Raw genomic sequence first — 12,734 nt, forward strand, 5'->3', positions numbered from 1 at the left:
GCCTGCCCTACTTCTAGCCCACAGCACAAAGTGATGACCTGAATCTGGATCCCTTCCATGGTGACTGCCAGCAGAGCCACTTGAGCCTTGTTTTCTCCCCGACACTTTACATTCTTTGACAGAGACAGGTGATGACATATTTGTGAGAACATCTAAACACAATGGAAATGAGACCCTCGCCTTTCCTGTCTCGTCATATCTTATTTTGAAATTCCTCAGCATTATCTTAGTCACACCCTGGTGTCCTCATGCGTGAAAGCCCACTGGGCAGTACACACACACACACCCCTTATCCTATCCGCAGGCTGCGTTTACCTCGCCTTTGGATGGCTTCGTATCCCACCCGCTTCACAGTCCGTGGTTGTATCCAAGGCAAACACAGCAGCACTTGCTAGAGAAGACCAGGATACCAGAAAGCTCTGCCACGCTCGTCATGAGCACAAGACCCCCCAGCGCCAGATGACTGGGCCCCCCCTCAATTCCACCTGTGTTTGAGAGACAGAGCCCTAATATGTGGCTGATGATAAGACTGGTTTGGGTAGCATTTCCTAAAACCCAGCTGGCTGCCTAGCACTCCACTGTACCACCCCGGTCCGTCTCCAGGGTTTCACAACTGCAAACTACTCCACCAGCCTGTGGGTTGTCCTTTCTACCACTTCAGCTGTTTCCCCAGGTGTGGATATGGGTGGAAGAACGGTGTCAGTCAAAGAGAGACAGACAGGATAGTACCAGCTGGATCCTTTTCCATTCCTCCTCGCCCCCGTCCTTATAACCCCCACAACTGAGTGGGATGAGAATTTCAGTCAAGAACAGAATGCTGAACAACCCAGACACAAGTAACCAGGCCACTCCTAACAGTGCCCTGTCTGTCTGGTTTCATCTAGACAAGGCTGTGATTCCCAGCTCGGAGGTACTCCTTAAGGCACTAATGACAGAATGAGCCAGTGGGTTAAAGCATTAAGCTACAAGCACGGGTTAAATGAGGCCTGGAGAGTTTCAGATTTTCAGGCTTCCCACCACTGAGTCAGGCTGCACTCAAGCCATGGGACATCCACTTCTCACCAATAATGGTCCTTCCCACACTGTGGGCCTCCTGGGCTGCCTTCTGAAGGCCCACCAAGAGCCAGATGAGAATGCAGACTTTCTCCAAGCACCCTTGCTGGTCCTGTCTTGGGCTTGGAATTCACTTCTTCTCTGTTCTGCTGAGAAACCCTGGAGGAATTTTCAGCTCCCTCCTTAAGAACCTGACATGGAGTAGGCTGGCACAGCTCCACTGCATCAAAGCTTCTAGAATTCTCTTCCCTTCTTGGATTCCGGTGTGGGCCACCGCGGCATTTTCTGGGAGGTGCAGACAGCGGAGGTGGAGGTAGCCACTTTCTCTCTGCCCTTCAAGGTCAGTACAGGCATGAAGACCAGCCGTGGCTAGCAGGTGTCACTGCTGCTCCCTTGGGATTTGGGCAGCCTGGGACAGCAACTGGTCTGTGTCGCTCATAATCCTGTTGACTTACAGACTCGAGGCATGTTGACTGGGGGTGGGGGTGGGGAAAGATATCAAAAACTCGGGGATGGATTTAAACGTTCCCTTGTGGATGCTAACAGATGCTGTGGACGCACACCCATCCTGGCTGGCTGCAGTCTGTCTTGTTTCTCCCACTTTACATGCATACATTACTGCTCAGCTGACTGCAAGCTATGCCATCTGACAGTGGAGGAACTGCCTCACCCAGACTGTGGAAACAGCCCCTACTAACGCATGCGGTCAAATCCCAGAAGAACATACAGTGTGGGCATGCTGCCTCACTGAGACCCTAAGTTATACAGCCTTTAAAGCCCATCCTCCAAAGTCCTCCCCTGGCTCCTCTTTCCCATGATGCTTTGCATGCTGCCTATCATTGTTTGTTTCTATCCTCCTACTTCCGGGATCTCGTAGGTTTGTGCATAAGCCTGAAATGGGGGAAGTGTTTATTAAATTAAGTCTTATTAGCTGCCTAGCCCATCGTGGGTCTTTCCAAACTTGCTGCCTGCAGACAAATGGGCCTGGATAGGAGGTTTTGATCTTCCTCGGCCAAGTCTCATGGTCTTAGCAATCATTTAACCTTTCTGTACCTTGGTCTCCTTAACTCTAAACCCATCCAAATTATAGATTAGTTAGCAGGATTAAAAAGATATACAAAGCTGAGCAGTGGTGGCACACACCTTTAATCCCAGCACTTAGAAGGCAGAGGCAGGCAAATTTCTGAGTTTGAGGCCAGCCTGATCTACAGAGTGAGTTCCAGAACAGCCAGGGCTACACAGAGAAACACTGTCTCAAAAAACCAAAATAATTTTTAAAAAAAAAGTGAAAAGAGATATACAGGATGGAGGCGGGGGGGATGGAGAGATGGCTCAGCAGTTAAGAGCACTTACTGCTCTTGCAGAGGACTTGGGGTTGGCTCCCAGCACACATACAGTGGCTCACAACCATCGGTGACTCCAATTCTAGCGGATCCTCTGCCCTCTTCTGACCACCACAGGCACCAGGAAAGTGTGCTGTGTACTTACACACATACAAGTAAAACACTCATGCACATAAAACAAAAATAAATCTAAAAAAGGAAACAGAGACACATGGATCGCTTGGTAAACTCCAGTCAAGTCCCCTCTTATTCTGCCTGTAGCCTGCATATAGATGTGAACTGTCTTCCCTTCCTTCAGCACTGACCCAATGTTCTCTTCACTTCTAGGGCAGGAGGACAGACAGCAGCCACGTCTATGTGTTAAACCTCCTTGGCTGCAGTGCCCGTCCCCCTCCAATGGCAGCACACAGCCTGCCACCTCGCAGGAAGCAACCCGGGCACGTGGCCTCCAGCTGGGGTTAGGCCAGCTGGAGCTCACTGATCAGACAGAATGAAGAGCAACAAACAGCCTTCTCGGTCAGGAACAGCTGAGGCAGGGAACATTAGTACAGCTGCTATCCATCCCCCAGCCCCTGCATTCAGGAATGTCGAGCCCCTCAAATATGCCACGCAATGGCGTGCACACATGTGGACACAGAGAAACACACAAACACAGACTTCAGCGCGCTAAGCACATTGGGCTCCAGGAAAGTGGCTGTGATTTCTTAGCTTCTCCTCCAACTTATGAAATTGGAAAGGAAACTAAAAGTCAGGTGGAATAATGAAAGTTTAAGTGGCCACTGATTGGTTCTGTGTATGGCCCCATCCATGACAGATGCCCTAAGGACTTCTGCTGGGAGCAGCACAGCCGCCCCCTAAGGTAAGAGGACAAGCTAGGTACTATGCTGGGTATGTGCCAGCCCTTGGGAAGACCTGTTACTGTGTCCAACTGATCTATTAGGAGCTCAAAGCTTAAAAATTTCAAACCCACTGTTTCTGATCATGAGGCTAGCAGAGCTGAAGTTCAGGTATAGATTCTGCTGGGCTCTAGAGCTCATACCAACCACATAGGCAACCCCAACATCACTGAGGTCAGCAAATGGAAGGCACTTGAAGTAAAGGAGCCTCCAGAGGCTTCTCATCCCAGCAAGGTGGACGTGTACAAGGGAAAGCCCAGACTGGTGAGCTGTCCTGGATGAATCAGAGAGGAGCGAGCCTTCCCTCAAACTCCTGGACAGGACCTTGTCCTTATGCCCTTGGCCTTCACATACATGGTAATTAACAAACCTATTAAGGCAAAAGAACACACAGCTCATATGCTAATACATGGCTTTGGTCCAACACACTTATCTCCGGAACCTAACCTATGCTGATTACAGTACGAGGACCGAATTATGATAGCCCAGCCTGTCCTGGTTCTCTATGGTACTGTGTCCACCTCCCAAGACAGAGAGACTGCAGAGAAGCCAGCCCATCTCAAACAGGCAGGATAACTAGTTAACTTGTTCAAGGGCACGCCTCATGTGACTTCTTCAGATGGAGGCAGACCCAGGCCTGGAGCATGCAGGCCTGTGCCTCATGGGAACACTGGTGGCCCATCCCACCCCACATTCCTGTCACAAACAGGATGTAGAGACAGGATGCATTAGTCTTGGCTTCAGAGGACACGGCTTGACCTGGATTTCCTAGCTATCTCAGGCCCTGATTTGTTCTTTTTAGTGAATACGTTCTACTTCCAAGGATGGAGAACCCCTCCCCCACCCGTGAACTCCCACATCCAGAAGGTAGTGCTGAAGTCTGGTCTTGTTGCAGAGAGGTCTACATGACACCAGCCAACTGACCCTGTTCACAGGCAGGTGAAGCCCCAACGCCCTCCTAGAGCCACGCCCACAACCATGCCTGTAGAGAAATACTGTACTACAAAGGGAACAATTTCTTACAAGTTTCTAAAAGAGTTAGGTGGAAAGTTACCAAGAACCAGACACAAGGGTCTATTATTAATAGATGATCAATATAATAGTTGCACTATCAATATAATAAATTCTCTTTCAAAAGCACATTTTCTTTCTGTTTATATGACACATTTACAAATATATTATATATATACGCACACATACATACACACACACACACACACATATATATATACACATATATACATATATATATATCTTAACCAAGCTGATGAAGACAAGAACACATTTGTGCACACAGAGACCCCCACACAAACGGTGACAGTAGCATTCTTCCCAGAAACCAAAGGTAAAAACCATACAAATGCCTATCAGTCAGTCATGGGTAAAGAGAAGGCCATATGGGCATGCGTACGGGAATGCGTGCGGGCATACAGTACCGCAGAAGCTGTAAAACTGTTGGAAAACAGTAGGGTAAGTGACAGGAACCCAGCTACCGACTACTGTGGTGATGTCTTCGAAACTCTGAACATACTAGAAACAGCTGAACAGCATCCTTATTGCCTGTGTGCAGTGCCAGCTATCAAACCCAAGGCCACACAAGAGTGTTCTACATTCTCTAACTGCATCCTTTTAATGGAAGGACCGCATGGCATACGAATTACAGCTCAATAAAGGAATTACCAAAGATGACATAAAAGCACTTCTTCAACCAAATAGCTTCTTTCAGAAGCTAAAAGAATTGAACAAGTAGGGGGTTTTACATGATGTTATGTGGTGTTTCTGCTTGAAGATGAAGACAATGAGAGGAGGCCTGAAGGGTGCGGGATGGAATCAGGAGGAGACTGTCCTGAGAAACAGATGGGAGGATGGTGAGAGCTGGGAGTCTCTCCACTAAGTTGTTTTTAAGATGACCTTTAGTGTTCGTTATTGCAGGCAGAAAGCATGTCATTAAGCTACTTTCAGTTTGGGGAGACACTGATCCATGCTAGGAAATGCCAACCAAGAGGGGTCTTCTACACAAGTCATGTCATGCCTGGGAACAATCCGTTGTCACATCCTATTTCAAAGAACCCAAGTCATGGAGTGAGCTTGATGCACGTATCAAATGGGCTCTAATTCTGAGCCCCAAGAAGATGCAGAGGAGGAAGCCTTAGCTTCCTGCCAGGCTGAGTCCTGTGAGGTTCGAGAACATAATCACCAGCGCCATGGGCAAGGGCATGAACTTGAGCCATAGTAGACACATAATAGCAAAAGATAAGATTACAGAGTACTTACTGTGTGTTAGATAGCTTACTAAGTGAGGTAATTACTATAATTACATCCCATTTAGTCTAGGAACTGGCCCCAGGATTGCAGAGCTGGTGCCCAAATCCAAACTCCGAGTCTGGAACCAGGCAGGTCATCCCTACCCGATGCCCAAAGGGACACCAAGACTGGACCAGCATGTTTGTGCCCAACTCTGGAACCTTAGGCAAGCAAACCGCTCTCAAAAATGATATCTCCTTCCAAAGAGCTCATGAACCATGGAGTGACAAGACACGATTAAATGACTAGTATAGGAATAACTGGCTGGTATCAAGGATGAATCCAGAAAGACCCCACAGAGCAGGCAAGCTCATAGTTGAATTGCCGAGGACAGATGGGTCTTGCTCAGGTAATGACGAGAGGTTTAAATCATATGTTTCAACATGTCATTCCTGGCTAGTGGGGTTGTGTTTACAGGTTATGAAACCTCTGAGACAGAACTCATGGCGAGGGATAGACTTTTGAGGCTTCGGTCTGACCCCCTATTCCCAGCTGGAGCCCTCTGGTTCCTGTTCAGCTACCAGGATGTGGCTGGCTGCCTCATATTTTTGCTGCCAGGGCTAGAAGCTGGCACTACCACTGTGCTCGCCACACCAGGATGGCCTGAATCCTCTGAATCCTGTGCCAAGATAAATTCCTCCTCAAACTGTTTCTGTCGGCTCTTTGGTCACAGCAACGCAAAAGTATCTCACACAAGGGAACATCCCACGGAGACAGAGAGCAAGTTCAGAGGTTAAGCACATCACACAACAAGCCCAGCCTGAGGAACCTGCCTGGGGAGCGGGTGACACAGGGCATGAGGTTACCTAGTGGGTGGAGAAGAGAATATGACACACTGGGCTCAAAGAGAAGGAAGGAAGCTAAGTCAGAAGTGCAGGGTGGGTCAGGGGGGAGTCAGGCACTGAGCAAGAACTCAACCAGGGGCCATTTCCCTGAAGACAGGAAGATGGAGAAGAAAGGCCAAAGGAGCACACAGCTGCTAAGCACGGGAGAGGGGTGTGAAGGGAAGAGGGGGTTAACTAGGTGGGTGATAGGAAGTTGACACATTAGGAAAAGTCCTCAGCTGCCAGACAAGGCAGGAAAGCAGTGCTGAGCTTCACACATGCGTGGACAGGCCATTCATCCATCACCAAGTATGTCTATCCCATCCACTGCTGGAACACAGAATCTGCTCTACTGCCACCTTTGGCTCCATTTATTTATCTGCCTTTTCTATTGCCCTATATATTTGGACTTTTCCTGGCCATAAAAAGTTCAAGTGTAGTCACTGGAATGGAAAAAGGTGAAACTAAATCAGTGAATGTTCAACTCTGGTGAAAGACTTAGTAAGAAACAAGTTATAAATACTGGCCGACGGCGAAGCTTTGCGATTTATTTTATAGACTTTGCCTCCGTGGATAGATAAAGGACGGAGGTCCAGCTTAGGTCTCAGTGAGAGTCTACCTGGCACCTGTTTCCAAGCAGAATGTAGGTTGTAACTGCTTTTTACCTAATGCAAATGAGCCGCTTGGCTCCACCATCCTTACCTTTCTCATTGAGACCAAATACCTGGCAAGAAAGAAGCAGGGAGGGAAGGAAGGATTTACTTTGGCTCAGGGTTGAAGGGATCCAGGTCATGATGGGAAAGGCAGGAAAGCAGGGACTTGAGCTGGCCAGGCCTCTGCCTGGAGGAGGGAGGGGTGACTGCTGGTACCCAACTGGGTATTCAAATTGGGATCCCAGCCCCTAGGAGATGCCACCCACAATTTAAAGTATGTCTTCACTCCTGTTAAACCTTCCCAAAACACTCTTATAGAAGCTCCACCCCCAGGTGTTTCCATGGTGATCTACATCCAATCAAGTTGACAACTACACTGATGATTTACCATCACAGCCCTAGCCCCTAGCCTCTGGATTGGCAGAAGTAAAATAATTGTAAACAGTTTGGCACCAGAGTGCTTTGGGCACACGCTCAGCCACTTCAAATGGGATCAAATCTGGGTTCTTATACTGAGAGGCTCTGTGGCTTTGAGAAACGTAATGGCCTCCCAGTGCTTCACTTTCTGTGTCTGTAGAAGTAAGGGACAGTCATGGGCACAGCATCACAGGCAGGGGACTGGACGTACTGGGTGTGAATGAAATGCCCAGAGCCATCCTCGGAGATAACAAACCCTAAAGCACGCATTCTTACTGTTCTCTTTTCCGATTTGCAGTCCGTATGAAGCAACTCTATGATACCATCTCTGCACAGATAAAAGAAACAGGCCGATGACCGCAGAGACTGCTGGCTTCCTGGTTCCTTGGTCACTCGCAACAGAGAATCCTGGCATTACCTGAAACTGAGGCACCTGGCTCATTTTCAGGTCAGTCTTGTGCGCGTGTATAGAACAATGAAGTATTAGCTCTTGTGGAAGGAAGCTACTAATCTCCCACCACAGGCAACTCTCTCGCTCTTAAGAATAATACTTTGTTCAGGGCAAAACTGTGCTCGGCTCTCAAAACTTTCTTGCGATCCAGCAATGGAATAACCCAATTCTTTTTTATTTATTTATTTATTTATTTATTTGGGGGGTGGGTGGGTGGGGTGGAGATGTTTGTTTGGGCTCCTGGTTTCGGAGGAACCCCAGCGGAGTGGTAGAATTTGGGGACTCATGTCAGCTGAAGCACATCGTGAGGGTCCTCACAGGGGGTCCTCATGTCACTGTACATCAGTCTACCGGCTACCAACGCCAGTGCCTCAAATCCCCCAAGTCTCTGCTTTAAGCTATGAAACGTATGATTTTTTTCCCCTGTAATTCTCTCTCCCTTCCGACGTGAGCTTCCTAATTCAGGCATCACCACACCCCAACACCCAGAAGACCGCCTGCCCATCCATGCCAAACCCGGTGCTCAGTAAAGAGCTGCTGAATGAAAAAACAAAGAGTAGAGACAGGGATGGTGTGGGAAGAGGCTTCTGGGTAATCTTGTGGAAAGGCAGGCCTTTGCAATCCCCTCCCCTCCCCTTAGTCCTTGCTGTTGTGGCCGCTCTGTGGTCACGATGACACATTCCCTCCACTCCCATTAAAAAAGAAGAAAGAAACAGAACAAAACAAAACAAGAAGCACAGCTTGGGTTTCTGAAAGACTTAAGTCACAGGGCCAGTCCTAAGTATATGATTAGGAACAACAACATGGCAAAAAAAACTGGATCTATTGAAATTGGCATTATGTCAGTATGTATCAGGCTTCCTGACAGTCATAGTCTAATTCCTCATAGATAGGAAGATGGATCCTAGCCAAGAAAAATAAAAGGAAAGGAAGAAAGGCTTTGCTTTTCAACAATCTTTGAGAATAACTGTTAACAAGAAATTTAGCTCCGATTCACTCAACAAGGTAGCAGACACCGATCCAGGATCGGGGCCATGATGTGCATACTCTAGCTCATCAATAGGTAATGTGGACAGGCGTAAAAATTCAGGGCTCAAAGGGAAGTTTCCTTGTCCCCTCAATCTCCTCAGTGAAAGCACATGGCAGGAGAGAAGGGGGAGGTGGCTGGCCACGCAGCTCAGTCACAGATCGGCTGTAGCACATGTCACACAAAGTCTCCTGTCTAATGCCCAGTGGCACAAGCAAAACAGAAACCATCCTGTTGAAAACCAGGGTGAATGAAGGTGTTTGTCACGGAGGTGATGGGGTGGGAGAATCCCAGTTTCTCTTCCCATCAACCTACCTCCCTGTCTGTCTTTCTCTTTGACTCTTTCTTGGGCGGGCCAAGCAGCCTAGAGCCCAGAAGCTGACAGCCAAAGCAGGCAGGACCATCAAGGCAGGCAATGGCTGCTGTGTCCGCCCTCCTCTTTCCATTCCTCTCCATGACAGACTTACCATGCCTACCTCCCTTGATCCAAGTTCACTTCCTGGAACTCAAGATTTCAAGACCTGTGAAGTGAAAAGCAACCTGGAAAAGGTAACTGTTTTGTTTGTTTGTTTGTGTTTGTTTTCTTTGTTTAAGAAACAGACCTTACATCATAAGCCAGGACAGACAGATCCCTGTCTTAGCATAGCTTTTACCTGGGGCAGCAGAGTGGGTGCTCTGGTCCTCAAGACACTGGGGGACACTGGGTGCAGACAGCAGAAAGCTGCTCTAGGCTTGAAGTTGCCTGTAGCCCCTGAGCCCATCCTTTTGTTTACTAAGGTCTCTTACTTTTGGAATAAAACGCAGAAGAACATTTCTATCCATAAAGCAACACTCTGAGTCAGAGAAGTGTTTTAGTTGGCAGACACTCAAAGGACACTAAGCAGACACAACCAACTGGTTCACCAGGCCATCTTCCACAGTCTCAATGAGCAACTCACTGCCAGGGTGCCAGCCAGTATCCGGGTGGGAGGAATCGGGGAATTTTCGAGTTGAACATACCTGCACTTTGAAGCCCAGTGAGTAACTTTTTGAAGTAAATCGTGCATTAAATCTGTCCTAACTATATCTGACTGAGACATTTCAGAGTGATAGCTCATCTTTCAAGACAAGACAAAACCTAGAACCTCTTAAAAGTATTTTAATCTCAAAATAATTATCAACTATTAAGTGTCTTCTACTTTACAGCCATTGTGTAAAAATTGACTCAGGAGGAATTGCTGAATCTAAGAACCTGGTAAAAGTTTGATGAGGGGTGAGCAGGGCTGGAGTCTCAGATATTTTCCTCCTAGAGTGTTTCAAAGAGGAAGAAAGAAAAAGGGCATCATTTCCCAGAAGATAGCTGACAGCTACCATGGTAAGCAAATGATCAAAATTCAGCATCACCAATCATGGGATTCGTGGGTGTCATGAGCCTCCTGATGTAACATACTGTGTAGAAGAGAAACAAGAAAGACCTAACATAAGACAACTACCCACTCTGTAAGAAACAGCAAGAGAGGGGCTGGAGAGATGGCTCAGCGGTTAAGAGCACTGACTGCTCTTCCAGAGGTCCTGAGTTCAATTCCCAGCAACCACATGGTGGCTCACAACCATCTGTAAAGGGATCTGGTGTTTCTGAAGACAGCTACAGTGTACTCATATAAATAAAATAAATTAATTAAAAAAAAAAAAAGAAACGGCAAGAGACTAAGAAAGCCTTTCACACAATGTCATGAGTAATTTTTTAAAAATTAAAATTAAAAACAAAACAAAAAAAAAAAACAAAAACCGCTATACAAGACAGCACTGGGACAATGAGAGAAAGCTGCAAGTCAGAACTCACTGTAAGTGTTTGTCTTGGCAAATCCCATTTGTTTCTGTCACAAGAATGTCTTTCTTTGTCCTTAAGAAATGCCAAAGGACTTAAAGATTTCAGGTTGTGATGTGTGTCACTTATTCTCCAATAGCTCAGCAAGTGTGTGTGTGTGTGTGTGTGTGTGTGTGTGAGTGAGAGAGAGAGAGAGAGACAGACAGACAGACAGACAGACAGACAGAGACAGAGAACCAAGAACACACATGTCAGTAAATGCTGGTTCTGAAGCTGAGCTTTGTTTTGAAGGTAAAAAGGAATGCTATAATTTTCAAGAAACATTACTAGAGAAATGAATCAGATACTTTTTTTAAAAGTTCAAAATGTTTAGAAATACTTAAACATGAATCAATTAAAGACCAGAAGCAAAATGGCTGCACCATACGGACAGGGAGAAGGGGTCGGCGGTGATGTTGTAAACAGTGTGTGCGGTGCAGATTTTTTGTTGTTGTTAACCTCAGGAGTCCATCTGTCTCTCCCTTGGCCACAGGAGACACACCATATTTTGAAGGAAAGAATACTAACAGGGAAAACATGACTCCTCCCCACCGAGGGAAAGGAACACCCAACTTAACCAAGGCTAATCCTTGCTGGATGAGTCACCTCCCCCTAGGAAGGAAAAGCACTTCTTCTTCTTTCCTGAAGGACGGCCCCTGCTCCCAGTGCTTCCCCAGCATCTCAGTACCTCCAAGTTCAAAGCCAATGTGCACGGACACCCCGGGCCTGCTTCAGCCTGGGCGTGACTAGGATCCTGGCAAGATACAAGTCAGCTAGAACAGGAGATGCTTACAAAGTGTGTGCTAACGTCCTCTGCCTCTGCTTTTTGTTAGCTCTTTGGTTTCATGGTATCACTCTTTAGTCTTGCCCCCCAAGCCCACTGGGCCCCTTAGGTTCAGAACTGCAGCTTTCTGGTAAAGCGGCATTCACTCCTGGACGCTGCCAGCAGCACACACGTGGCCGGATTAGGCAGAGGGGGCTGTAAAGCATGCACGCGAGAGCACACACACACACACACACACACACATGCGCACTCGCCCAGCATGTGCCTCTCATTCCTAAAATACTTCATCCCTAAACCACCACTGCTCTGTCTCCTTTGGCACAAACCAGGACAAGTGGCTCTGGGCCAGAGGAAGTGTCTGTTTAGAGATGTGGACTTTCTTTAAATTTCTTTACTTCGGTACAGTCACAGGTAGAACATTCTAGCATGATGATACCAGAATAAAAGAGAAAAGGGAAAGCCTATATATAAAGAAGTTTGGTGGGTTTTGTTTTGTTTTTTTAAATTGTCCAAAAGAAATGCAGAACATATAAGACACACCATTATCTTGGATGGGAGTAGAACTTATAGAGTCTAAGTTAGGACAAGACAACAAAAATATTCCTTTAACAGAACAGGTTCATGAGCCTGCGCCAGCTTCTTGCACATACATCACACATTTTGGGACGGCGTACCTAAACAGGGAAGCCTTTCAAAATCTATGGCTTTACTTAGAATTTATTTATTTTTTTTTAACTTGGTTCCTTTCTGCATTTCATCCTCTATTAAAAGCTAACATCAAAGATGCAACTCTACCCCCATTGACTTACCTGACCTTTCCCTTAGCTCCAGACATTTATTTGGGACTCCCCTGCAACTAGTTATGCAAAATTAATAACCCTCCTAAAAAGCCTCAGGCATCCCCAGCTGGACTGCAAAGGCCACCTTGGTAGATGTGCCACACAGAACATGTTAAAAAATATCACGTCCAGCTCCAGGCCTGAGCCGTCCTGGAAGCGCAGGCTGGGGCAGGACGAGAGTGACTTACTTTCTTTCCACTTCTGGTGTTGACACGGCGCTGCAGAAGCCTAGAGACTCCTAGAAGAGAGAGAAGGTTCTCATGTCAGCATGGGAGAGCCGAGTCTGATTTCTACAGA

At 47.0% G+C, this 12,734-nt stretch overlaps 1 protein-coding gene across 2 annotated transcripts in view; it reads right to left on the reverse strand.

The window, feature by feature from the left end:
• Nucleotides 1-12,734, reverse strand: part of Sash1 (SAM and SH3 domain containing 1) — a 224,507-nt gene that overhangs the window by 77,960 nt on the left and 133,813 nt on the right. For both annotated transcript variants that reach the window (XM_029482360.2, XM_021174241.3), the window contains exon 4: nucleotides 12,626-12,675. In XM_029482360.2, the coding sequence (XP_029338220.1) occupies nucleotides 12,626-12,675 (50 nt within the window). The remainder of the gene's footprint in view (nucleotides 1-12,625; nucleotides 12,676-12,734) is intronic.

Source organism: Mus caroli, unplaced genomic scaffold (genome assembly GCF_978045245.1).
Source record: "Mus caroli unplaced genomic scaffold, Mus_caroli_1 scaffold_9, whole genome shotgun sequence".
Classification (NCBI taxonomy): domain Eukaryota; kingdom Metazoa; phylum Chordata; class Mammalia; order Rodentia; family Muridae; genus Mus; species Mus caroli.